Source organism: Bufo bufo, chromosome 4, assembly GCF_905171765.1.
Source record: "Bufo bufo chromosome 4, aBufBuf1.1, whole genome shotgun sequence".
Classification (NCBI taxonomy): domain Eukaryota; kingdom Metazoa; phylum Chordata; class Amphibia; order Anura; family Bufonidae; genus Bufo; species Bufo bufo.
Window position 1 is genome coordinate 95,837,698 of NC_053392.1, and position 27,113 is coordinate 95,864,810.

Consider the following 27,113-nt stretch of genomic DNA (forward strand, 5'->3'; position numbering starts at 1 on the left):
CATTAGTACCGGAGGACCGGGAAGCGGTGAAGGATCTGTACTTACCGCTTCCTGGTCCTCCGCCCGGCTGTCTGCTGTGCAGGGCTGCGCACCATGTGACCTCACTGTGCGCAGCCTTCACCGCTGAGAGCCGAGAACCAGGAAGAAGAGAGAGAGCGCTGGTGGTGAGGAGCGGCGGCATCCAGGAGCAGGAAAGGTAAGTTATTTTTTATTTATTTTTTGCGCTGATGGCTGACATGGGGGATCATGATGGCTGACATGAAGGCATGAAGGTTGACAATGGGGGGGCTGATGGCTGACATGGGGGCATGATGGCTGACATGGGGGCATGATGGCTGACATGGGGGCATGATGGCTGACATGGGGGCATGATGGCTGACAATGGGGGCATGATGGCTGACAATGGGGGCATGATGGCTGACAATGGGAGGCATGATGGCTGACAATGGGGGGCATGATAGCTGACAATGGGGGGCATGATGGCTGACAATGGGGGGCATGATGGCTGACAACGGGGGGCATGATGGCTGACAATGGGGGGCAGGATGGCTGACAATGGGGGACAGGGTGGCTGACAATGGGGGTCTGATCTGAGGTCTGATTAACATTGGGAGTCTGATTGCTGGTCCGACCTGAAGTGTAATGAAAAATATTTTTTTCTTATTATCCTCCTCTAAAACCTAGGTGCGTCTTCTAGGGCGAAAAATACGGTCCTCAAACCAGCGATTGTCTGAAGCATAGAGAAGATACCAGGACTACACAGAGGAGAAGCCAGCTGCTGCAGACAGGACCAGGGCCAGGTGAGCTGCGAGAGGGGGGGCAAAATGTAGCTTTGCTTGTGTCGGCAAAAATCCTTGCACCGGCCCTGCAGAGCTGTATTTGCATCCATACAGATACATGGTCCAAGGTGTATACACAACTGTAGTAGACCTCTAAGACCTCATGCACACGACCGTTCAGTTTTTTGCGGAACAGAACAGGCAGCCCATTGTAGAAATGCCTATTCTTGTCGGCAAAACGAACAAGAATAGGACATGTTATATATTTTTTTGCGTGGCTACGTAACTGAGCAACGGATGCGGACAGCACACGGAGTGCTGTCCGCATCTTTTGCGGCCCCATTGAAGTAAATGGCTCCGCACCCGAGCCACAAAAACTGCAGCTCGGATGCGGACCAGAACAACGGTCGTGTGCATGAGGCCTAATGGAAACAATCTGCATCAGTGCTGGTGGGTGGGGGATGGTAATATTTTAGGGGGGGCTACTAGCTAACATGCTTTTGGGCTGATATATAGTAGTGAATTATTGTTTTGCTGCTCAGAATGGGTTTTGTGTGTAAAAATGTATTAGAATGCAGGACAGCCACATGTTACTGTCTTAGCTCTCTGACAATTGCTCTCTGAGTGATAATTCCCCAGCAGGGGGAGGGGCCTTACAGACACTGCAAGCTGCCAGACTGATGACTCATACTATCCACATGAACGAGCACGCAAGGACTGAGTTCTCAGTGTGATGTCATAAGGAGGCGTGGCAGGCCTTCACTCAAACTGCCTAAGCCCGCCCAGCCTTAGAAGCAGGAAACCAGGAAGTAAACAGCAGAGCTGGCTGCAGGTGAGGATGAATTTGCAAGATGGGAAAAACCCTTTACATTAGTTTGACATCACCGATCCCTCATGAAGCCATGCTGATATGGTGTTATTTGCTTATTTTTATTGAGATACTCCAAGATAGCATCTCTTAGAAAACCTTCAAACAGTTTACCCACGACTAATGTTAAACTTACCGGCCTATAGTTTCCGGGCTCTGTTTTTGGACCCCTTTTGTATATTGCACCAATCCTGTGGAACACTCCCTGTCAATATAGAGTCCTTAAATATCAGAAATCAGGGTCTGGCTATGACATTACTTAATTCTCTTAGGATACGGGGGTGTATGCCATCGGGTCCTGGCGATTTGTCTATTTTAATCTTTTTAGTCGCTGTTGTACTTCTTCCTGGGTCAGACAGGACACTTTTAAATGGGTAATACTTTTACATTCTGCATTTCATCTGACAGTTTATTTTCTTCAGTAAATACAGTGGAGAAAAAAAAATATTTAATAGCTTTGCTTTTCCCTCATCACTCTCTGCAACTCCCCCCTCATTACTCTGTAGAGGGCCGACACCTTCAGATTTATACTTTTTACCATTTATATAATTGAAGCACATTTTAGGGTTAGTTTTACTCTCTTTGGCAATTAATCTCTCGGTCTCTAGTTTGGCTGCTTTTATTTGTCTTTTACATATTCTATTTTTTTTTCTTTATAGTTTTTCAATGCTTCCTCGCTACCCTCCTGTTTTAGTGATTTAAATGTTTTCTTTTTGTAATTTATTGCTTTCTTTACAATTCTATTTATCCACATTGTTTTTTTTCTTGTTCCTTAACCTTTTATTCCCATAAGGCAGGGATGCCCAACCTGCGGCCCTCCATCTGTTTTAAAACTACAACTCCCATCATGCACTTCTGTAGGCTGATAGCTGTAGGCTGTCCAGGCCTGCTGGGAGTTGTAGTTTGGCAACAGCTGGTGGGCCGCAGGTTGAGCATCACTGCCATAAGGTATGTACCTTTTAGGATGATTTTAAAAATATCCTTTTTTGTGGCTGTATTTTTATTTTTAAGAACTTTGTCTCAGTTAGTTAGGCCTATGGCCTCTCTTAGTTGGCTAAATTTTTCTTTTTTGACCTAATCCCTTCCCTACAGCCACAGGTGTAACTTGACCATCAAGCACTTTCTATAATACTGGTGTCTTTTTATGCAGCACAAGGGTCTTTGGGCCTCCTCAGGCTCCTGGACCCAGTAGCGACTGCTACCTCTGCACCCCCTATAGCTATGCCCCTGAGCACAAGTATTATGCCCGCAGAAGAAAGCAGGGCAGCGGCAGACACAGATAGCTGACCTAACAAGCACTTTGTCAGTCCAGTCAAACTGAAGTGTCACGGAGTGGATCTAGTCACCTGTCTGTCACAAAATGTTCCAAGCATAACACTTGAAGCAATCCAAATACCAGTCTTATGATACACAAGAATAAAGATCACAGATGACGTAGGTAACACAAAGTACACAAATTTGGTTTAATTATAAATTGTTAATTTCTAACAATAATTTGTTTTCCCTTAGTCCTAACAGCAGCACAGATAGGGTTAACTACCCCCCGTGGACTGGTAGGACCGGCGGAATTTTAATGAGCCCTAGAACCAATAACAAAGCTTTACACCCCTACAAAAGGAGGGAACACCCCCCAGCCCACTGTGTCTATAGCAAGAATAACTTACTAGGGTGGGAAATTTGTGTGCTGCTGTTAGGACTAAGGGAAAACAAATTATCGTTAGAAATTAACGATTCCCTTACGTCCTACCAGCAGCACAGATGGGGAGATAGCAAGAAGAACCCCTAAGGAGGGCCCTCATGCCTGGCAGAGCTAAGAATAGCCTGCCCAAAGGCCAAAAACTCCGCTACCCTGGCGTCTAGTCTGTAGTGGGAGATGAACGTGGATTCAGAGCTCCAGGAGGCATCTCTACAAATCATCTCCAGAGGAAGGAGACTTCTTTCAGCAAAGGAAGTAGAGATGGCCCTTGTGGAATGGGCCTTCACAAACTCTGGAGGATCCAAAGCCTGAGAAACAAAAGATTTTCTATCGGCCTCCTTAATCCAGCGACTAAATCGATGCCTTGCAGCCTTTGGACTTACCGGCAAACAGGATGAAGAGATTCTCATCTATCCTGAACTCCTTGGATCTATCCACATAGATCTGGAGGCATCTCGAGATATCCAATGGATGCTTGACAGGATCCCTGGAGGAGGTAGAAGGAGAAAATAAAACTGGCAAAGAAATCACCTGATTTATGTTCTGAAATGAAGGGACCTTAGGCCTGAAATATGGAAGGAATCTCAGGAGAACCCGGTCTTGAAGAAAGATGGTATAGGGTTCTGAGGCCGAGAAGGCTTGAAGCTCTGAGATTCTCTTGGCCGAGGTTACCGCCAGTAAGAAGACCAATTTCAGAGTCACAAACTTTAAATCCACCTCCTCCAGAGGCTCAAAGGGGGGAGATGCTAAACCCCTGAGCACGACTGATAAGTCCCACTGAGGGATGGGCCTTAGTACTGTAGGCTTCAATCTTTCGGCTCCTTTAAGGAAGCGTTTGATGAGCGGGTCCCGAGAATAGGGTCTGTTGAGACAGGCCGAAATGGCAGAAATCTGGACCCTCAGAGTAGATGGAGCAAGGCCTCTGTCTAGGCCGTCCTGTAGGAATTGAAGTATCGTAGAGAGGGGCGGATCTGCAGACGCCACCTGGTTTGAAGCACACCATGACGAGAAGAATCTCATGATTCTGGAGTAAGCCTTCTTAGTAGATTCTGCTCTTGAATGTGACAACGTTCTCAGGACCGACTCTGAAAGCCCTTCTATTCTGGGAAGGGACTGATCAACCTCCAGGCTGTCAGGTTGAACCTGTGCAGATCTGGGCAGAGGTGAGTGTCCCATGACACCAGGGTCTGCCGTGGGGGGAGCCTCCAATAATGTCCCCGACTCATCTGAATGAGCTGGGTAAACCAGGATCTCTTGGGCCAAAACGGTATGATGGCTATTACCGAGGCCTGATCCTGCCGAATTTTCATCAATACCCTCGGTATCATGGAAAAGGGAGGGAAGATGTAAGCCAGCCTGAACCTCCACGGTATCGACAGAGCATCTATCACCAGGGGGTTGTCCTCCCTGTAAAGGGAGCAGAACCTCTCCACCTTGGCATTGAACCTCGTTGTCATGAGATCTACCTCTGGCAAACCCCACATGAGGATTATCTGCCTGAATATCTCCGGATGCAGGGACCATTCCATTGTCGGCAGACCGCGACTCAGACGATCCGCGATTATATTGTAGGAACCACGGATATGGATAGCAGACAGTTGGGAAAGGTTCAACTCTGCCCACCGAAGAATTACCCCGATCTCTGAAAGGAGGGGTAGAGATCTTGTGCCTCCCTGCTTGTTGATGTACAGGACTGCAGTCATGTTGTCTGACTGTACTCTCACTGCTAAGCCCCGGATTTGGGGGCATAGTGAAGGAGGGCTAGCCGGATGGCTCGAATCTCGCGGAGATTGGAGGAAAGTAGCCGCTCCTGAGGAGACCGAGTCCCTTGGACAGGGGAACCGTCTAGGTGAGCGCCCCAGCCTACTTGGGACGCATCCGTAGTCAAGATGACCCAGGATGGCTGGCTTATAGACTTCTCCCCCGGGAGATGGAGCCACCATCTCAGGGAGGTTTGAGTCTGACAAGACAGGGAACACAGGGAATTTAGCCCGGCAGGGCTGCCATCCCATTTGGGAAGGACCTCCGATTGTAAAGGGCGGAGGTGCCACAGAGCCCAAGGGACTGCCTCCACAGCCGCTGACATGAGCCCCAACATCTTCATGAGAGTCCTGATGGAAACTCGACGAGGAACAGATAGGAACCTTGCCAGGTCCAGAATCTGAGTTCTTCTTTCTGGAGTCAACTGGAGGGCCATCCCAACGGAGTCTACTATGAAGCCAAGATAGGTTACTGAAGTCGACGGGCTCACGTTCGACTTCTGCCAGTTGATGATCCACCCTAGGCGGAGCAGAAAAGAGATAGCCACATGAAGATGGTGGGTAAGAACTGGAACCGAGGAGGCTTTTTAGGAGCCAATCGTCCAGGTAAGGAATTATGGTCAGCCTTTAAAGCCTCAGAGCTGCCACCACCGAAACCACCACCTTGGTGAAGGTGATAGGAGCAGAGGAAATCCTGAAGGGTAAGGCAACAAATTGAAGGTGGCCTGAGGACCCCCGAGACCTGGACCGCGATCCTGAGATACCTCTGGGAACCAGGATGGATGGGGATGTGAAGATAGGCATCCTTGAGGTCCAGGGTAGCCATCACGTCTCCAGGATTGAGAACGTGGATCACTGACCTGATAGTTTCCATGCGACACTTTGCCTTCCTTATAAATTGATTGAAAAATCTCAAATCGATAATCATCCGGAGGTCTCCGGATTTCTTGGGAACTAGAAAAACCGGAAAATAGATCCCTAAGCCCCGCTCTCCTTCCGGAACCTCCTTCAGAGCGCCCTTGAGGATATATATAGTCCTGGATATAGGCCTCCAGAATTGCCAGCCTGGCGGGCGGTAGGCGCTGGTTGATGACAAATCTGTCCGGAGGAGGCGACTTGAGGTTTATTAAGTAGCCCTCGGAAATGACCTCTATGACCCAAGGGTCTGGAATCTCCTGAGCCCAGACATCCTTGAACTGGGTGAGACGCCCCCGACGGGCACAAGGGGATAAGGAATAGGAAAATCTTCCGGAAGGATGGCAGGAGTAGCGGGGGTTAACCAAGAGCCTGCGAGAGGCCCATAGTCAGGAGGGCTTAGCCTCCTTAGCTCCTCTGCGAGGGCGCTTCGAAAGTTTCCATTGCGCCCCCCAGTCTCTACGCGATCTACTTTGCGCTTGTTGGCCGGATCTACCGCCGCGCTCTTATCTGCCCCGTCCCCTAAAGGGCTGCTGGGGAAGACTTTTCCCCTTCTTATCGGAAAGATCCTCCATAATCTTGTCCAATTGTGAGCCGAACAAGCGGTCAGGTTCAAAGGGGAGACCGCACAAATTATATTTCGATCCGTTATCCACGACCTATGGTTTGAGCCATAAGGGCCTGCGGGCTGCAGAGACCAGGGCCATGGACTTAGCTGACAATTTTAGCTGTAACTGTGACGTGTCGCACAGAAAGTCTGTCGCCAGATTGATGGTCTTAAATGCGGCCAGGATGTCGTCCCGGGACACCCTCTGGTCCACATCCGTCTGGATTTGATTTAGGCGGGACCGGAGGAAGAAAGAAACTTCCGTAGCCGCGATAGCGGTCGAAGCAGAGGATGCAGCGGCCGAGTAGCCTCTTCTTAACGTGCACTCTGCCCTCCTATCAAGGGGGTCTTGCAGACTAGACCCATCGTCTGCTGGCACCAGAGTGCGTCTGGACAGTTTGGCGATGGCCATGTCCACCTTGAGAATGGAACCCCACGATTCCACCAAGGAGTTTGCCATGGGAAACATGGTCCTGAATTTCTTAGTCAGGACCGGACCTTTCTCAGGTTTTTTCCATTCCATCCGCATAACAGAAAGAAGGGTCTCATCCGCCTTGAAGACACGCTGTGCCCGACCGGCGGGATCGGAGGACTCCCCAGTGTCAACATCATGGTCCCCCAACCTGATGGACTTTAGCAATTTCTGAGTTTTCTCTGGTGGAAAAAAGCATGATGTTAACTCCTCTTCGTCAGAAGAGGAGGAGACCAAAGAAATTGCGGCGGGTCTTTCCACAGGCACAGAGGTATCCATGGGAGCTTGAGTAGCGGCAGGAAGCCTCTCGTCCAGCAGGTTAACCACGCCCTTGATGGAATAATCATAACCCTTGACCCACTGGTACATTTCCTGCATGGTGGGTTCCGTGGCCGACTGGGATCTACGGCAAGCCTCGCACCTTGAAAAAGGGCAATTATCATCCAGCAGCGTACTGCAGTCAAAGCAGGCCAGATGCTTCCTCTTTGAAAACGATTTACGGGTCTCCGGGTCCTTAGGTGATCCCATCACTGCAAAGAAAAAATAATTAATCATTCTGACAATTTGACAACTACCAGGAGAAAAGGGCATAGCAGAGGCCCACCGAAGTAGCGCAGCAGAAAAAACTGCAATGCAAATATCAGAAGAAGCACCAGGTACTTCTGGGTTCTGGGAGCTAGCTTAGAAAGCGTGTGCTGCCAGAGGACGATTGAGAGAGAAAAAGAGCTTTAAATAGGCGGAGCTCTGCCCCCAATGGCGGAGCTCCCGCCCCTAGGAGAATGTAACTAGATCCTCATCTGAGACAGAAAAATAAGCCTATTATAATCTGAAAAAAATAGGCTAAACTACTCCCTCTCCCCTAGCGCAGCCAGAATACAGCCAGTGCTCAAAAAATCTAGCCGAAAAAACTGAATATACTCGGCCAAAGCCGAAAACCAAAAACCGGAAGTAACGTCAGCCCGAACGGTCCGACGTCACCTCCGGTGATGGCGGCGCCCATCGGAGATGCGCCAGACGGAGAAGAGGGGAGGTAAGAAAGGAGAAGCCTCGAAACTATAGTAAAGGGGGGCTAAGAGAAAAAAATACCAAAGTAGGCGGAAAAAAAACACCAAACACAAACAAACACTTCCCCCCAAAAAACTGAGGGGAACCGCCAGTCCACCTGTCCGGAGGATAGAAAAGAACACAGTGGGCTGGGGGGTGTTAGCTCCTTTTGTAGGGGTGTAAAGCTTTGTTATTGGTTCTTGGGCTCATTAAAATTCCGCCAGTCCTACCAGTCCACGGGGGGTAGTTAACCCCATCTGTGCTGCTGGTAGGACGTAAGGGAATAGGAGAGTTAGAAGATTCTTGTTTGTAACAATTTTGTAAGAACGTATTTTGTCAAATATTTGGTTTCTGTACTTTCACGCAACTTTGCATGAACCTATAGTACAGGTGATTATAAGAAACATTGTGATATATCATATCAGGGAAAAATGACTTTTCTAAAGTTATCAGCTGCCCCCCTCCCTTTTCTAAACGAACGGTCTCTGAAATTTGTGAGAAATGCATCTTGTGAGACCAAGACAGGCTGTCTTCTCACTGAAGGATCACATTTCATCATCCCTTAGAACTCTGTGAAGAGGGGAGAAAGGAGAACAGAAAGAAACAGAGACACAACACAGACATGATTCAGGAGATTCAGCAGCTAATAGTATTTGTGGGAAGAGCTGCGCGAGAAACAGAATAGGCATGCCTATGGACTGTCCCCACCCGACTGGCTGGAGTGTGCCCGATGCCAGTGACAAGGTAAGGCCTGAATAAGTGGGCCACCCAAGAGGAAGGTATTAAGAAGGGGATGGGAGGGAGGGCAAGAACCGGGCGCCCTTCTGCTTGTAGGAGGGGGTTTAAATAGGGTAAGTGCGCCCCTCCCACAATTAAGGGCTGCAAGCAGCCTTCAATACTTGTGGGAGGAGCTGCGCGAGAAACAGAATAGGCATGCCTATGGACTGTCCCCACCCGACTGGCTGGAGTGTGCCCGATGCCAGTGACGAGGTAAGGCCTGAATAAGTGGGCAAAAAGAGAACCGGCACGTTGCAGGGTATGAGATATTTATTGAAGTATTGTGTGACCTACAATGCCAAGGAACAGAAGGCTCGGGATACTTCCGCCCGTGGATTCGGGATGTACCTTGAGAAGCAGGATGACCTCCACCGACCCATCTTGCGAATGATGTGCGCTGGTACCTGGTGACTGGAAGCTGCAGACGCGACCCCTATCCGAAATGAGTGCCCGGATATTGCGCTAGGGTTGTAACCCAAACCTGCGGCCAGGGTGCGGATATTGGAGAGGAACACGGTAGAAGACAGGGGTTTTCCGTTAACCGGGAGCAACGGGCCGTCTAAAGCGGGAGATTAAAGGGAGGCCAGGAGCTCCTGGAGCACCTTTATAGGACACCAACAGTTAGACGTAGGGTAAAATTCCACCTCTGTGGGGGGACCGGTTTGACTGGTCTTGGAGAACGGAATGGACAAAATAAAGTGGTCGGAGTGCCATGCGAGATGTCGCCTTAGCAGGGTTGTTCGGGAGATGGTGCTGCAGGTGAATTCCCCGGGCCTGAGGAACCCATAGAACCCGAGATACATGGCTGCTTTCGTAACGATGCTTGCAAATTGGCCAAAAGGAAGACCATCCAGGTCTATGGATAACCTGCGGAAAAGCTCACCTGAGACCGGCTGCCTGCGCACCTGGACTGCCGTGCTGACTCTCTGAATGCCCCTGAGGGTGGCTTTGATGGCCTGATTTGAAAAGATGGATCTGGCAGAGGGGTCGCTGAGCATCCGGTGGTGCTGGATGCCTGCCAAATACAGCTTGATGGTATTGTATGAGAGGTGGCGGTCGGAGTGGCAATGGGCTATGAAGGCCATGATGAAAGTGACCTCGTCCACGTCCCCCTGCGGATGAGTGTCAGCAAAACGTTTAAACATGCTGAACCCGGTGTCATAATTCCTGGCGGTGTTGGTGGCTAGCGACCGCCGGACCAATGACTGCGCGGTTGCTATCAGGGGCTCTAGTCCAGCAGGAGGGCACTGTAAGGTGGAACTGGAACGCCGACGGGATCTGCCTCTGGGAGTTCCTGAAAGAAAACATTGAGGTTAAAGAGGGACAGGGCGTCAGCCGCCACGTATTGCGCTCCCTGGATATGGATAGCGAAGACGTGGAAGTTAAACTCCAAGGACAGCCAGACAAGCCTACGCAGCATAGACATCATCCTGAGATTTTTTGCCCTCCCCTTCGGAGATCACTTCCACCAGAACCTGACTGTCTGTCCTCAAGATGACCGATTTGTTTGCCCAGAGCGGACCCCAAACGTGGGCAGCCGCCACAATGGGGTATAATTCCAATAGTGGCGAGGACCTCATAGCCTCAGCCTCGGACAGGAGCTCCACCGGCCAACTGCCGACCAACCAGTGCGGATAGAAGATTGCCGCGAACCCGCGGGAGCCCGCGGCGTCGGTGTAAACCGTGGGGGATGCCGCATCCGGGGATGGCACGAACAAAGAAATGCCATTCCACCCGGTCAGGAAGGTTCGCCACATCTGACGATCCGCCATGGCGGGACCGTCCAGCCGGACGGTGGAGTCCTGATCCGGAGCAGTCAGGAGGAGATTGAGAAGCCGCGAGATGAAGGACCTCCCCTGTGGCATGATCTTGAAGGTACATGTGAGGAATTCTAACAGGGACTGGAGCTCCTGCCTGGACAAGACTCCAGAAGAGGCTGCGGAGGAAACGGCGGACTTGATCTTGGCTAGCTTGGCCGCGGGGAGGCTGGCCTCCATGCGGACCGAGTCCAGAGTAATGCCCAAGAAGGTAACCCCAGTGCCTGGACCCTCTGTCTTGGCGGATGCCACCGGGACCTCGAGCCTGGCGAACAGCTGGAGCAAGCTCTCCAAACCTGATGGGGGCCCCTGGGGCCTCTCGACGATTAGGAAGTCATCCAAGTAATGAATGACCATGTCCATCCCCCCATGATGGACAAGGATCCAGTGTAGGGCACAGGCGAACTTGTCGAACAACCACGGGCTGCTTTTAGATCCAAATGTGAGGCGGTTAGCAAAATAAAACCCGTCCAATGCAACCCATAATACTGCCATAACTGAGGAAGGATGGGGAGTAGTTTGAAGGCGTCCGCAATGTCGGCCTTGGCCAACCAAGCCCCTTCCCCAGCCAGCAGGATGTACTGAATGGCCTCGTCAATGGATGCATAGGACATCGAGAACTCCCCTGATGGGATCAGGGAGTTGAGACTGGGGATCGGCGACATGTGTGGAGCAGACAAATCGTATATCAGACGCTTTTTATTTGATGCTTGTTTGGAGACTAGACCAATAGGATTGATCCTCCACTCGGCAAAGGGAATGGTTTTGAACGGGCCTAGCAGGAACCCTTTGCGAACCTCGTCCCGCAACAGAGTGGCCACCGCTTCCGGGTCCTGCCTGGCCGACTGTAGGTTCCTTCCTTCCTAGGAAACCTGAGGGAGGGCAATGAATCCTGTATTGAAACCCTTCTCGAAACCGGTGATGAGGAACTCCACTGACTGGCGATCGGGGTGATCCCGCAACAGGATGCCCAAGAGCTCGACGTTGATGTCGCTTAGTCATAGAGCCTTACGTTGCCTCTTCGGGCAGCTGGAGCGGGGGTGGGCCCTGAAGCAGAGGGAACACACATGCAAGGCTCTACAACTGTTGAAACCACAGCCCCCGGCATTAAAGTTGTTGCAGACCTGACTCTGGCCTAAGAAAGTAATGGGCCTGCCCAGCTTGTCGGTGGAACCCTGGGACCGTTGCGTGCCAGAGGGGTCTGGCTGGGAGCCTTCTCGGGCCGGGGTGGGAAGATTGGGGCACCAGTCGGCCGTGTGCTGGATGGACTGGCATGCAGCGCACGTGGGGGCCTGCAACCCGGCAAAATGGCGGCAGAACAGCTCCATGTCCAAGTTCGCCCAGTCCGTGATGAACTGGAACTGAGCGAGGGCGGCTGCCGCCTTGGCTGAAAAAGACCTGTGGTAGTCGTAGAAGTTCTTTCCCCCGTATTTGTAACCTAAGTCAGTGACTTGGTATAGGTAGGAGTCCAGCTCCTCACGTCTGTGTGGCTGGACGCCGCAGATGGTATCTCGGTAGAGGCTGAATGCCAGGACAAACTCGGGGACCGACAGTTTTCGGTTCAGGCGGGTATCCTTGGCCCGAAGGACCACCGAGACCTCCCCGCAGTTGATGACTTTGTTCTCTGATACGTCTTGTGACGCAATGAGAATGGACGCCAGGTTGACGTCCCTCCCCGCCAGGATGTCCCTTTTCAGGTTTTCTGGAATGTAATGCGAGGGGGCAATCTGGGGTCTGAAACGGACCGTACCTGGCGCCAAATCCTGGGACGTAGACGGTAAGACCGGAAGGGCTGGAGAAGGCAGGGCCGGAGGAGGCCGGGACTCCCACTCCCCCATCCTAGTCTGGATATCCGCGACCGAACCTGCCAGACTGGCGATGGTGGCCTGCAACTGCAGCTGGATTGATGAGGGAGAAGGCTCCTCACTTGAACCCGATGGTGCCGTCATTAGGAGCCGGTACAGCTCCGCTTTTCTCGCGGTGGCAGGATGGTGAATCCCTCTTCGTCTGAGCTCTGCTATCAGTTTTGGAATGGTCCAGCTCCTCAGGGAGGGGTTGCTGGCGCGGCCTGACACGGAGGTCCCGGGCAAGGACAGATTATCCTCTGACTCAGGGACCTGCGACATCTTCAAGCTGCATGGAGGAGGTATGAAGGTGACAGATGAGATTTCCTTCCCCCTTCCCGGGTGCCCGAATGAGAGCTACAGGGGAAAATAGTTTCTCTTGACCGAATAGCGTTGTCCGCTACTTACCTTAAACGAAAGGAACCACGCTACCGATTTCTGTATTGAGACAGAGACCTATGAACGGGAGCTCATGACAACGAAAAGCTAATGCAGTGACAGGTCGTAGCACAGCCTTGTGGCTGTATCTTACCTGAACCGGGAAAATAGGCGCAACGACAGGTAGCTTGCTTGTAGCTCTGGTGGCCGCGGCCCTGCTTACGAAAAAAGATAAGCCGTGTTTTACCGATGCACGGCGAGGGCCGCGACCTGCTGGTCCCTTAATCAGTGAACAAAAAACACCTGAGCGATTCAGGGAGATATTGCCCTGAGTGGTTCAAGGCGACACTGTCCCGGGCGATACAGGGAGACCTTGCACCTGAGCGATTCAGGGAACCATTGCACCTGAGCGATTCAGGGAACCATTGCACCTGAGCGATTCAGGGAATCATTGCACCTGAGCGACTCAGGGAACCATTTGCGCCTGAGCGATTCAGGGAACCATTTGCGCCTGATCGAATCATGAACCATGTACCATGAACCATGGCACATGTTTTGAGGCGTATGACCCAGGGAGATGAGGCCTACTGATTCAAACCCTGATCCCCCTGACACACACTACGCCAACCATCCGGGTTCACAACTTGCGGGGAGGGGACCGCAGCCGCCGTGCTGTCGGCCCCCCTCCCCCCCGACCCCACGGCTTGATAACCACAGATATTGGGAACCGGGCAGCCGCTGCGCTGTCATCCCCCCCCCCGCCCCTCCCCGCCCCACAACATGTTGACCGCCGGTATTTTGCTTTTCTCACATGGTGCGCACCGAGCCGCGTGGTGCCCATGTGTAAGTCGCCGCGTGCATGGTGGCGCCGCCGCAGCTGCAGAGCGGGAACCGGGCAGCCGCCGCGCTGTCAGCTCCCCCCCGGATCCGACGGAGCTGCCGGTAGGTTGATAGTGATACGAGGTGCCGGTGGCAAGGCGCATCTGGCCGGGCCGCAGAGCGGTGATACTCACGACAGGTGATGCTGCTGGAGGTACGAACGGGATGACGAACCGACGGAGACGCGACCGGAAGTGACGTCAGGCGCTGGATGCTGCAGAAGCAAGAACCGGGCGCCCTTCTGCTTGTAGGAGGGGGTTTAAATAGGGTAAGTGCGCCCCTCCCACAATTACAGGCTGCAAGCAGCCTTCAATACTTGTTATATCGCACTCCAAAGTTTGAGAAATTAGCATAAGGCTACATGCGCACCAACATTAAAAATGGCTGTGTGATGGCCATTTAAGTAACGGCTGTTACACTGCCATTTTTAACACCAATTAAAGTCTGTGGGGCTATTCACATGTCTTTTTTTTCTTAACGGTCAGAAGGACGCCATTGCAATCAATGGAACCATTTATAAAACAGCCACTTCGATAGGAATGCACCTGTCTAACGGCCATCATTAAAAACATGTACATCATCCACTTGCATGCGCACAGACAGTCACTCCTCTCTTGATTCTGAAGGACCTGCAGAAAGACCTGCGCTCAGTGTTATTACGTCACCACGTGACAATCAAGAGAAGAGCGACTGCCTCTGCGTCTGCAAATGGATGAGCCGAGTGATTTAAAAAAAAAAAAATTTCTGCTACAAAAAAACGCTCATCTCTTAATATTCAACTGCATCGCTGTACTCAGGACAGCAATACAGTCGAATACTGCGACAAGGCACGGGATCGACATCTCCCTGGGTCCACCGTTACCTCTAACAGGCTTTAGTCCTAGTTCCTGTAGCCTATCAGAGGCTGTCATCATTATCACTCTGCCTGAGCCTTTTTTTACTGGCACACATTGCAAGGGGGAATTATTACTACTTAAGGCACTATGGGGGTATTATTATTTCTGATGGCAAAATGAGGGACATTATTACTATTGGGTGCACTGTTACCACATAGCAGAGAATGTTTACAGCACTATAAGTTTCAGAGACACTTTTTGATGGGCAAAGGTATTTTTAGAACACTGTGTTCTAAAAATATAAAAGAAGATAAAGAAAAAGAACATGTACATCAGAGGACACATCACTGGATGTAAGAGGTATGTGGCGCTATATTCTCCTGTATGTTTCAGTTTCCGCCTCAGGCAGCAGAAAGGCAAGGTGCACCCCTGAATATGGAGGACATTATTACTGCTGAGGGACATTATGTATACTGCAGGGGTTGGGATTAAAAAAAAGCCAATGAAATTCATCCATTTTTGATGGCCATTTTTAACAGCCATGAAAAACGGATGCAAAACAGCCATTAAAAATGGGCAGACGGCCAGAAAATGGATGCACAAATGGACGAAAAATGGCCATGAAATATTGACAGTGTGTATGTTTTTAACAGACTTTTTTTTCACTGTCGTGTGTATGTAGCCTACAATTTGTGGTTGGGGGGAAATTATATGTGATTATCGTACATAGTGCAGTCCAGCTTCCTGTGTCAATGTGCAGACTCCCCTCCCCCTCGTTAGCAGTATCTGCAGCAGGAAGCCGGACTGCACTAACATTGCTGGAGAGGGATGGGAGACAGAATAGTCTTGAAGCACACAGTACAGAGCCCTAGATGTACTAAGAATCAGCCAGGCAGTTCTATACATTGTCCTACATTGCTGGTGGGAAGGGCTTATGTAACATCCCAGAGTATGTCACTAAACTCTTTCTCCCCGCTACAAAATGTTAGGTGTGTGTATATTGTCATCCTGTGTAATCTAACATTGCATTCTTAATTATATGTATTTATTAGGCCTGTTTTATATATTATGCTGTAATTTCCATGTACACCAGCAGGTGGCAGCAGTATGTAGCAGGACCTTAGCCAGTTTAGTATATCTGGACTGGAATAGTACATTCCAGTCTAGCTCCCCCCTCTTTGAGCAGAAGTGGGCTGGCCCATGTCCTGTCTCATGGGGAGGAAGGGAAGTTCTAGTTAGTGTACCAGCCACCCCTGCTTGGGGTAGGCTGCGTTAGTAGGAGCTCCCAGACATAGGGATCCCAACCTAGGATCCAGCCTCGGCTGAGGCCAAAGATCCCTCTCCCCAGTCTGAGCCCTTCAGCCTCGACTGTGGACCAGCACCTCCAGAACTACAGAACTCTAGGACGAACCATTCCCTGCGAGCAGTCCTGTGAGTAACCTATGCAGAGACCAGGAGAAGCCAAATTCCTCCTCAGCTAGTCAGGCCCACACCAAGCAGAAGACAGACAGAGCAGAAGATGGATACCTGCCAGATTCACTAGGCATATGATAAGAAGCAGAACATATATTGATTCCTGCCACATATTGCCAATACCTGCTGGGACCCAAGACTATTGCTATACTCGTATGGATTATGCTGCCATTCAGTAAAGACAAGTTGGATTATGTTACCAGTCTGGATCTCATTTACTGCTACCAAAGTTCCTCAATTACTCCTACTAACAACACTCAATTTATTGCAAGTGAGCCAGGATCCAGGAGTCCAGCCGTACCAAGGTAGGAGACACCGTTGACACTACACAGAGACATTATCCCCACTCTGGCATTCCTCACCTGGTACGTGAGTTATAACACCTTAAAGAGCCCTGAGACTATAACCTGCGCACATTGCAATTGGCGTCACAAACAAAAACTATTAATATTGCGCCAGTGTGCATCAGTCCCAATCCGGCTTACTGCACTTATATCTCTGCACTGCTCAGCTGAGAACCCGGAGGAGTGCAGTGAGTGTAGAAGGGGTGGGCCCCACCAGAGGAGGTGGGGCCAGTCCGACACTGCTCATGGCTGCTGAGGCCATTGATTGGCTGGTATAGATGCACCGCAAGAACCAGCACAACAAGAGCAGGTGTGTGACTTTTTTCATTTTCTTTAGGTTACATGCACACGAACGTGGTTTGGTCCACTTCAATGGGGCCGCAAAAGATGCCCCGCAAAAAAAATAGAGCATGTCCCATTCTTGTCCGTTTTGCGGACAAGGATAGGCATTGTTACGGATGCCATATGGACGTCATCCTTTTTTTTGCGGATCCGCAAAACACATATGGTCGTGTGCATCTAGCCTTACTCACAGACCATGCCCGGACATCCACAACTTTTTGGGCCTAGACAACTCCTTTAACTGCTCCGTAGTTTCATTTATAAATTGGTAAATCTCCCTTAAAGACTGCCATGCACCTTACAGAAAGACTAAAGATAATTCTCTGCAGATCCTTTATTATTGTAACCTGTAAAGAATGGAGTCTGTTATCCCATAAAAAAGGTGTGGCATAAAAAAAATATTCTTAGACAATTTTTTTTTTCTTTTTTTTACATTTCTTCATGCCTTTTTTCAGTCATCTTTCAAGTCCTATAGGGAAGTCTATGAGAAAATTCCAGATGCATGCTGCATTTCTTAATCAATGCCACGGACTCATTGTTTGTAGTGTCATTTATATTTCATACGGCAAAAAATGCTAAGTAATACACCTAGAAAACGGGCCAAGATTGTTCCTCTCCGGCAGGTGCAATTAAATGATAAACATGAAAAATAAATATCAAATACACTGCGCACACAGATTTCAGGGGAAATGAGGAAGCGGACGCGAAACACGCGTCGGGGTGTTTTTGGAGGAGCGCACTTGGTCTGTATACTACGATGTATTATTTGCAGTGCCATATTTTGGTTTATACTTATATTCACTTATGTTACATGCTTCCATTACTGTCTATGTGACCTATGTTGTGGCTCATCTGTCGATATCATATTATATGTTTGTAAATTTTAACTTAGATTGAATAAAATATTGATTTATTTTCATATAAATCTGTGTATGCAGTGTGCTTGATATTTATTTTTCGGTGTTTATCAAAAAACAATATGTGTGAAACCACCTTAAGGCCTCATGCACATGACCGTTGTTTTATTCCGTGTCCGTTGAAAACTCGGCTAATGCACCGTTTGTCATCCACGTCCGTGGTTCCAGTGTGTCAAAAAAATATAACCTGTCCTATTATTTTCACGGGAAAACGGTTCGCGGACCCATTAAAGTCAATGGGACCGCTAAAAAACACGGAGGCACACAAGATTGTCATCTGCCTCCGTTTTTTTCCTATCATTTGCATGGCAAACCTGTCTTAGATTTTTTTTTACTTTCCTTCATGTCTGGTGATCCTCCAAAAATAAAGTAAGACACACGGAAACAAAAAACGGAAACGGATCACGGAACAACGGAACTCCATTTTGCGGAACGGAACACAACAACGGTCGTGTGGATGAGGCCTAAATCACGCTTTGGAAGTCATTTATGCAAAACAAATACTTTGATGGCATACACACACCTACAGCTGTTGCGAATACATATGAAACTGAATTAGCTCTGTTATGAGCCCCATCGCTCACTTTGGATCATATAAGGGTACTTTATAAAGCACAATAATCAGAAACACAGTATATAAATACAAATAAATGACTGGATATAGACTGTAGCACCCTCTAGTGGTAACAATTACACGTATCCAGTACATTGCACAAATCTTGAGCGTTTTGTGCATGTTTACTTCGTGTTCTTCCCAGGTATAACTTTCTCGTGCATCGCTGACATATATCAAGGTAGCAGCCGATAAAGAAGCAATGTATAAGCAGCTGCAGCACTGATGCTTCCTGTTAATGTGATGTATGAAATCTCACGGTTTATAGATGTCAGAAACATAATACATAGTGAGGGGAGCGGATCCTCGATAAAACCTCCTTGTCAGCTTTATGTTACTATTCTCACAGCACAAGTATAAAAAGATAAAGTAGTAAATGCGGTGTTAATATATTCCTCTGAATTTGCCGCACTGACTAAGTCTACTTTCACATTGGCGTTTTGGTTTCCGTTTGTGAGATCCGTTCAGGGCTCTCACACGTGGTCCAAAACGGATCAGTTTTTCTCTAATGCATTCTGAATGGAAAAGGATCCGCTCAGAATGCATCAGCTTGCAGCGTTTTGGTGTCCGTCTGACGAAACTGAGCCAAACGGATCAGTTCTGACGCGCAATGTAAGTCAATGGGGACGGATCCGTTTTTACTGACACAATCTGGCACAATAGAAAATGGATCCGTCCCCCATTGACTTTCAATGGTGTTAAAGACGAATCCGTTTTGGTTACGTTAAAGATAATAAAAACGGATCCGTTCTGAACGGATGCATGCGGTTGTATTATCTGAACGGATCTGTCTGTGCAGATCCATGACGGATCCGCACCAAACGCGAGTGTGAAAGTAGCCTAACCTCTCTGATACTTTATGCGGGATCATTTCTTTCTGATTTGTCACGTGCGGTCTTTCTCTCTTTAAGCTCAACCAGATACTGGCACAGAAGGTTACTGTTTGACAGACAGCATTGTCAGCCATATTTACCCATTAAAGACAAGGCCGTAAACGGTTTGTCTGCTTTTTACTACTGATTACCTACCCTCAGGATAGATCATCAATATCAGATCAGCGGGGAGCGGACAATTGGCACCCCCGCCATTCAGCTGAAGAGAAGGCAGTGCTCATGAAAGCTGCCTTCTCTGCTCTGTTTACCTGATCGCCATAGCAATTGCAGTGGTGAGCAGGTGTAATTACAAGTATGGCGTCCCTGTTCACTTCTATGGGACAGCTTTCAAATGAATACTACAGAGCCGTCCCATAGAAGTGAATGGGGACTCCATAATGTATATTATATGTATTTTTGGCACATAATATGTCCCCTAAGAGACAGACACTTTTTTTTAATTTTGAACTTTTCCACTGTAAGGAGTTCACACGGGCGTGTTCGGATAAAGTCCGGATGCGTTGCGGCAAACCCGCGCGAGTAGGTACCCAATTGCAGTCAGTTTTGACTGCGATTGCGTTCCGTTGTTCAGTTTTTATCACGCGGGTGCAATGCGTTTTTCATGCGTGTGATAAAAAACTGACTGTGGTACCCAGACCCGAACTTCTTCACAGAAGTTCAGGTTTGGGTTCGGTGTTGTGTAGATGTTATTATTTTCCCTTATAACATGGTTATAAGGGAAAATAATAGCATTCTTTAATACAGAATGCTTAGTAGGTGGTCAATTGAGGGTTAAAAAATAAAAAATAATTAACTCACCTTCTCCTCTTGATCGCGTAGCTGCCGGTCTCTTCTTACTTCTTTAATCATGAGCTGCCGGCTAAAGGACCTGTGGTGATGTCAGATCACATGGTCCAATCACATGATCCATCACTGTGGTGATGGACCATGTGATTGGATGTGATTGGATGTAATAAAGCTCTGCACCATGTCTGAAAAGACCTCTAACCATCCCTGAGTTAATCCATGCCTGCAAAGAAGCTCTTCTGGTATAAAAAGTATAAAGATCAGCTTACCCAGTACCATGAACTTTATATACTCAAAGCTGCAGGACTGGTTCCCAGGTACCGATTCATTCAAAATTTGGGAGAATTGGCATTTCGCTAAAATTCTAAGTAAAATACAATGGCAGTTGTATTTGAATTTTGTTATGTGTCCTAAGTCAAAATAAACTTGGAATTTTAGTAAGATGCTAATTCACTGAAGCTCTTCTGGTGCCCAAGGCAGGACATTCACCACTCAGATCCCATGAAGTTTAGCATGATAGCTGTCAGGGGGACAATCATTAATTTAATTTGCCCTGTATCTGTAATTGGGTCCATTAGCTCCTGCATCTTTTGCCTTGACTCTCTTCCTTTAGCCCCTTCCCTCTGTAAGGAGCAACTGTCATGAAAGTATAATCCTGTGTAACGGGTGCCTTCCGTGTGCTTTCTAATGACAATCATTCAGGGATGGACTTCTCAGGGTATATCAGTGATAGCATTGCAACAGGCGGACCCCCAGGACGATCCAGTCCCAGTGTTTAGAATGCCGAGTGGTATGCAGTGGTCCTAGTAGTTTCTGTCACGGTGCTCCTACCTGGATATTGTCGTTCCCCGGGGTTAGGCTCTGTAGCAATAAAGACGTTGTAGTTGGTGGAATAAGTAGAGTCCAGACTTGGTAAAGTTTAACGGTTTTACTTGAATAAACTTGTGTCATCCAAACAATGTTTGATCTTTCTCTTGGCTCCAGCAGGCTAAGGGTAAACTGGCAGGTGAGCTTAAATACTTTGATTTCTCTCTTTCTCTGCTGTGCTATTCTCCGGCCTCAGTCTGGCTACTGGACCCTCCTGAGGTTCATGTACCATTGAGTGGGGTGCCTTTGGCCGTTGACCCCCTCGCAATATTCAGTCCATGAACTGCAAGGAGTTGGGGTGCTTTGCAAGCTGCTTCCCCTGCTGCAGGAGGGGAGAAAGTCCCCTCACTGCGCCATTTTGTCTGGTCTCCTTCCAACTCTCAACCAACTACATCTTCCTGCAACCCCCTCCTCGGTGGGAAGCAGGACTATCTCACGTCTGTCCAAAAGGGGGGAGAATGGAATGGACAACCAGGCACATTACATATAATAAAATTTTTGGCATATAACAAAATGGCTGGTGGTGGTATAGTTGGTGGTGTAAACCAATACAATGGAGGCAAACAGGCTAGCAATAGGAATGTAGGAGTGGCAGTGTACCTCTGGGCCACTACAGCATCAGTAAGGGCCTGATTGTATGTTCAGTGGTGGCATCAGTGAGGGCCTGCTTGTGTATTTAGTGGTGGCATCAGTGATGGCCTGATTGTATGTTCAGTGGTGGCATCAGTGAGGAACTTATTTGTGTAAATCAGTGGTAGCATTGGTGAGGGCCTGCTTGTGTATGTGAGCGGTAGTATTGGTGAGGAACTTCTTATGTATATCAGTGACTGCTTCAGTGAGCCTTCTTGTGTATATCAGTGGTAGTATTGGTGAGGACCTTCTTTTGTATATCAGTGTCTGCATCAGTGAGGGCCTTATTGTGTTTATCAGTTGTGGCATTAGTGAAGACCTTTCTAGGTATTTCAGTGGTGGCATCAGTGAGGGAATTCTTGTGTAGATCAGTGGTGGCATTGATGAGGGGTTTCTTGTGTTATTCAGTGGTAGCATCGGTGTGGGCCTTCTTGTGTTGATCAGTGGAGGCATCAGTGAGGGCCTGCTTGTGTATATCAGTGATTGCATCAATGGGGACCTACTTGTATAGATTAGTGATGTGATGGCATCGGTGAGGGCCTTTTTATATATTTTTGTGGTATGTCAATGGAGGCCTTACTGTTTGGGTTTCAATGGGGATTGTCATCATTTAGTCCGTATCCCCTTTTAAATATTACTGAATATATGGACACTTAATTGTTAACTGAAAATTTATAACCAACATGCTCTTCACCGCAAGGCTTATCATTTCTTTCCAACCAACACATTCAGTGAGGCTCATACTGACATGATTAATTGCCAAATACATATACTATAAATATTGAGAATGTGCAGGAAGGCATGATTACCTTTTTCTCCTGGCGGACCGACTCTTCCTGGTCTCCCTGGTGCTCCTTTCTCTCCTTTTTCTCCAACATCACCTATAAATTTGGCATAGACGATATCATCACAATAAATGGCTCTTTTCTGGAGTGCAGTGGACATGCAAGTAACACTACTAGCAAAACGGTTGCATCAATTACTTTATTATAAACGGCTTCAGATGAGTTGAGTTTCAATACCAGACACAGACCATGCACCAAATTTAGCTCTATTAGGCTTATTTTACTCCTGTGGCCACGTATTCCGACCGACAGATGCAGCAAACAATGATGGTAATCTGCCGGACAAAAACGCTGCATGCACCGTTTTTTGTCCAACTGATTCTCTGCATATTTGCCGGGTAGCGGCTGAATCTCTGCCAAACCCCATTATAGTCAATGGGGTCTGGCAGGAAGGCAGTAGTATCTGGCAATGCCAGATTCAGAGAACAGCCTGCCAGAGTTCTCTGCCGCAAGTGTGAAACTAGCCTTAATTAGTAAGTCTGTAGAGTAGAAATAAGGGGACAAATCTATGAAAACTTTCTAAAATAAAAACTGTCCCCGTTACCCATAGCAACCAATCACAGCACAGGTTTTCAATGTTTTATTTCAAAAATAAGAAATTAAAGTGGTGCTGGGATTAGTTGCTATAGGCGACAAAGCATTTTCCCCCAAAAAGTCCTTAGATGTGTTTTTTCAGAGTTTTTTTAAATTTATTTTTATTCTTTTAAAATGTGATTATTGTAATTTAAAATAAAACACTAAATGAGTTGGACATATAGATATAATTGTATTGTCTGTATACACAGTATAGCAGGGTATGAGTGCTTTGTGGCAGTTGAAATAAATGTAAGTCAATTGACAGAGAAACGTTAATAAACTAATACAGTCTCCAGGAAGTGAAAAGGTACAAACTCCTCCCCCAGGGACCAGTTATTGACAGCGGAGATGTATACTACACCTTTTCAGAGTGTATATCAGTGTACTTTTCAGTGTGCTATCCTAGGTCTACAAACGTACCACAGAGCTGTCATTAACATACACCCTCTAATGATAATGAGAGGACTCTGGTGATTCTGTCCCAAGCTATACAGCAGAGCTGTCACACGAGTTGGCAAAAACAGGAAGTGTCAGCCAACTGTGTTTTGCTGTAGTGGCCAGAGTGAAAACTAGAATGTTTTCAGATATTTTTTTAATTGTCAACATATATAACAAATATAAAAAAAATATTAAAATAAAAATATGTTTATAAAAAATGATTTTCTGATGATACATCCTTTTAGGCTAATATTTATAATTTTGTGCATTACCCTATACAGTCACCAAACGTTCCTTGAAATGTTTTCAATGACTCTCCCTACATTCATTTAGAAACTTTCTCTGTAAAATCATGAAATGCTATTTAAACAAAGAAACTTTACAATACAGATAATAAGCTAATGAATGCGATGCCATACCTTTTAAACCAGGAACAAGGATCTGAACAGAACAAGACTCATCTGCAATGTGCTGACAATATCCAGATCCCGACAATATCAGGAGCAGGAGGTTAATCAGAGTTGTCACAGAAACCAGAAGTCTCTTCATAATGAGGCGTTGTAGGTCATTGACTCCTGAGCACAAGAATGCATAAACAGTACATTAGGCCTACCACATCGTTACCATAACCTTTACCGGAAACCGAATTGTACTGACTGTGTCATGATCATTCAAACCTTTATCTGGGAATACCAGGTCAACCATATGACAGAATACACAAGACACATACAGGATCTGGCAGCAATGGATTTACTACACAAAAGTGAAAACATGGGGTGGTCATTTATCAAACTGGTGTAAAGTAGAACTGGCTTAGTTGCCCATAGCAGCCAATCAGAGTCAACCGTTCATTTTTCACAGCTCCTTTAGAAAATGAAAGGTGGAATCTGATTGGGTAACTAAGCCAGTTTTACTTTACACCAGTTTGATAAATGACCCCAATGGTTTTCTGGCATCCCAACATCTTCTGCACACCACTGTTGGTCTCCCCTGAATAAAGACAAAGTCAAAAAGATATTTTAATTTTATTGGCTGTGTTATGGGATACCAAACATATCTGCAATTGTTTTTATTTTTTTTAAAAATGACTGTCTTCTGCAGCCTGCATGCATCCTCATATATTGTTGGCTGCTTAGTCCCATTCTGTGTATTGCATCAGATGAGCTCTTTGATGGTTCACTCTGCAGTCCCTTTCCCTGGTTTACTGAACTCTGATAAAGCGGACTTCCCTTTTAGGTTTATTTTATTGTAAAGATGTTAGCTTAGATTTATGTTCAGGAGACTGATCCATCAGAGAGCTTGCCTGATGGATTTTACACTGACTGGACTGAGCAACCTGCAATGTATGAAATTATAAGCCGACTGCAGAAGACAAAGAGAGCAAAATTTGTTATAAAACAAATATAATACAGCCAATGTAATAAAAATTCCTGAAAGGAGTCCATAGCCTTTAAAAAGGATCTGTAACCTCCTGACATGTCCGTTTTGTCTTCCCCATGTAATAACAATCCTGGAGGTCTTATGACTCTTTGTTGTGCCATTCCATTAGTATTGCTAATTAATTATTAGCAGTTTGCAATGAAGGTCCAGATGGGTGTTACTAGTTGAGGGTGTGTTCCTGCACAGTCTGTCACTATCCAATCAGAGCTGCCGGTGTCAGACTGTGCAGGGACACACCTCCGTCTGGTGACAACCATCTCCACCTTCAATGCAGACTTCTGGCAATTCATTCATAAAGTCAATAATAAAGGAACGGCACATCATCGAGTCGTAAGAATAGATGCTCCAGAATTATTATTACATGGGGATGTAAGTAATAACTCTAAGGGTTTTCTCTTGGGGTGTGTTCATTATATGTTTTTAAGCATTCTTCTGGCTGAGGGTCAGAGATAGAAGTAAATGGCTTTCAGGCAACACAAAAAATACTTCTTCAAATAAACCTACCACACATGTCATGAGGTCAGTATTTCACAAGTGTCTCTAAGGCCCCTTTCAGACGAGGGTGTGTCATGCTGCGAGTCCGCAGCGCAGCTCTCGGCCTGACCTCCCAGCACTGACGGGGGTCACATAGCATTATATTGATTTATTATGCTATGTAACCCTCACAGTTCTGGAATGTATTAGATTACACTGACATAATGCTGTTAGTGTTATCTAATACATTCCAGAACTGTAAGGGTTACATAGCATAATAAATCAATATAATGCTATGTGACCCTGTCAGTGCTGGGGGGTCAGGCCGGGAGCTGCGCTACGGACTCGCAGCGTGACACATGCTTGTCTGCAAGGGGCCTAAACGTTGCATCTATTATCCCCATCATACTGCTATGTATAGAACAGCATTATCCACCTATAAACGTTGGTTACTTTGGGCCTTGTTTTGAAAAACGCTTGCAATGGCTAGTTTTTGTGATGTTTTTATTTCTATTTCTTTGTACTGGAGAGTCAACAAAAAACGCAGCGATCGCCAATTGCCCCAAATTAGGAGAAAAAAATTCTGTCCCAACTCCAAATCTGCCAATCAAAATAAATTCCCTGATCAACAGCTAGAATCTAGTGCAGGAATGCCTGACCTGCGGCCCTCCAGCTGTAAAACTACAACTCCCACAATGCCCTGCTGTAGGTTGTCCAGGCATGCTGGGAGTTGTAGTTTTGTAATAGCTGGAGGGCCGCAGGTTGGGTATCCCTGATCTATTGCTTGCATATAGCTTGTGATATTACTTTCAAGAAATGTATCCAGGTCCCTCTTGAACTCGTACAATGAATCTACCACCACAACACCTTGTGGCAGAGAGTTCCATGATCTCCCTGCTCTTACTGTAAAGAATCCCCATCTACAGTTGATGGTGAAACCTTCTTTCCTCTAGATCTAGAGGATGTTCTCTCATCATTGTTAAAGGCCTAGGTGTGAAAAGATTATAAAGAGCGATGGTTGATACTTTAATTTTCCTCAGAAGTCAAAGTCCTGTGAAAAATGAAAGGAGAGGGATAATAGGGAGAGAAAATGGGGCAATTGCTTAGGGGCTTCCAATGCCCAGTTTAAATGACACTGCCGCTGAAAACAAGGCTCCTGATAATGTTTTGCTCAAGTGCTCCACCAAACTTAGTTTGACCTAGAGTAAGGGTGACCTACAGGTAGGTGTTGTGACACAGTGAGGGGAATGGTCTGTGAAAACAGGTATTTTCCTCCCAGCGTGTGTTGCTGGGCTGATTTGCAGCCAGGTGGGGTAAAATACCGGACTGGATTTTAATTGCCGGTGCAGGTTTTTGGCAGCACCTGGCTGTCCTTAAATAGGCAGCTGGGCTCAGCAGCACGATCTCTGTGTTGGCATCTGAGGCTTGGTGCCAGGTTGGAGGGCTGAGACCCATGGGCTGAGGAAACAGGCCCCCTAAAGCCTGACGTGGGCTGCTGGAGGCAGAACTGACATCAAGGTGACTTGTCTTATATGAACTTTCCAATTTGTGTGAAGTAACACCAAGATGTACTTTCCATTGTGTGTGAAGTAAACACCAAGGGCCAGATTTATCATTAGCTCAGGTCAGAATAATGGAGTGAAAAAGTCCCCAAAAAAGTCCCAAACGCTAAAACTGCACACAAATTTGCGACTTTTTTCTGCTCTGCACTATGCTCGCCAGTTTTCTGAAAGTGGGCGTGTTTTCTTATGTAAATGAATCTCTAGACAGATTTACTATTGGGACTATTTAAAAAGTCGCAAT

At 47.3% G+C, this 27,113-nt stretch overlaps 1 protein-coding gene across 3 annotated transcripts in view; it reads right to left on the reverse strand.

Moving 5' to 3' along the window:
* Positions 1-27,113, reverse strand: part of COLEC11 (collectin subfamily member 11) — a 119,016-nt gene that overhangs the window by 23,540 nt on the left and 68,363 nt on the right. For all 3 annotated transcript variants that reach the window (XM_040427543.1, XM_040427546.1, XM_040427545.1), the window contains exons 2-3: positions 23,816-23,971; positions 22,347-22,418 (exon numbers count right to left, since the gene is read on the reverse strand). In XM_040427543.1, coding sequence (XP_040283477.1) covers positions 22,347-22,418; positions 23,816-23,945 — 202 coding nt within the window. In that variant the 5' untranslated portion in view covers positions 23,946-23,971. The remainder of the gene's footprint in view (positions 1-22,346; positions 22,419-23,815; positions 23,972-27,113) is intronic.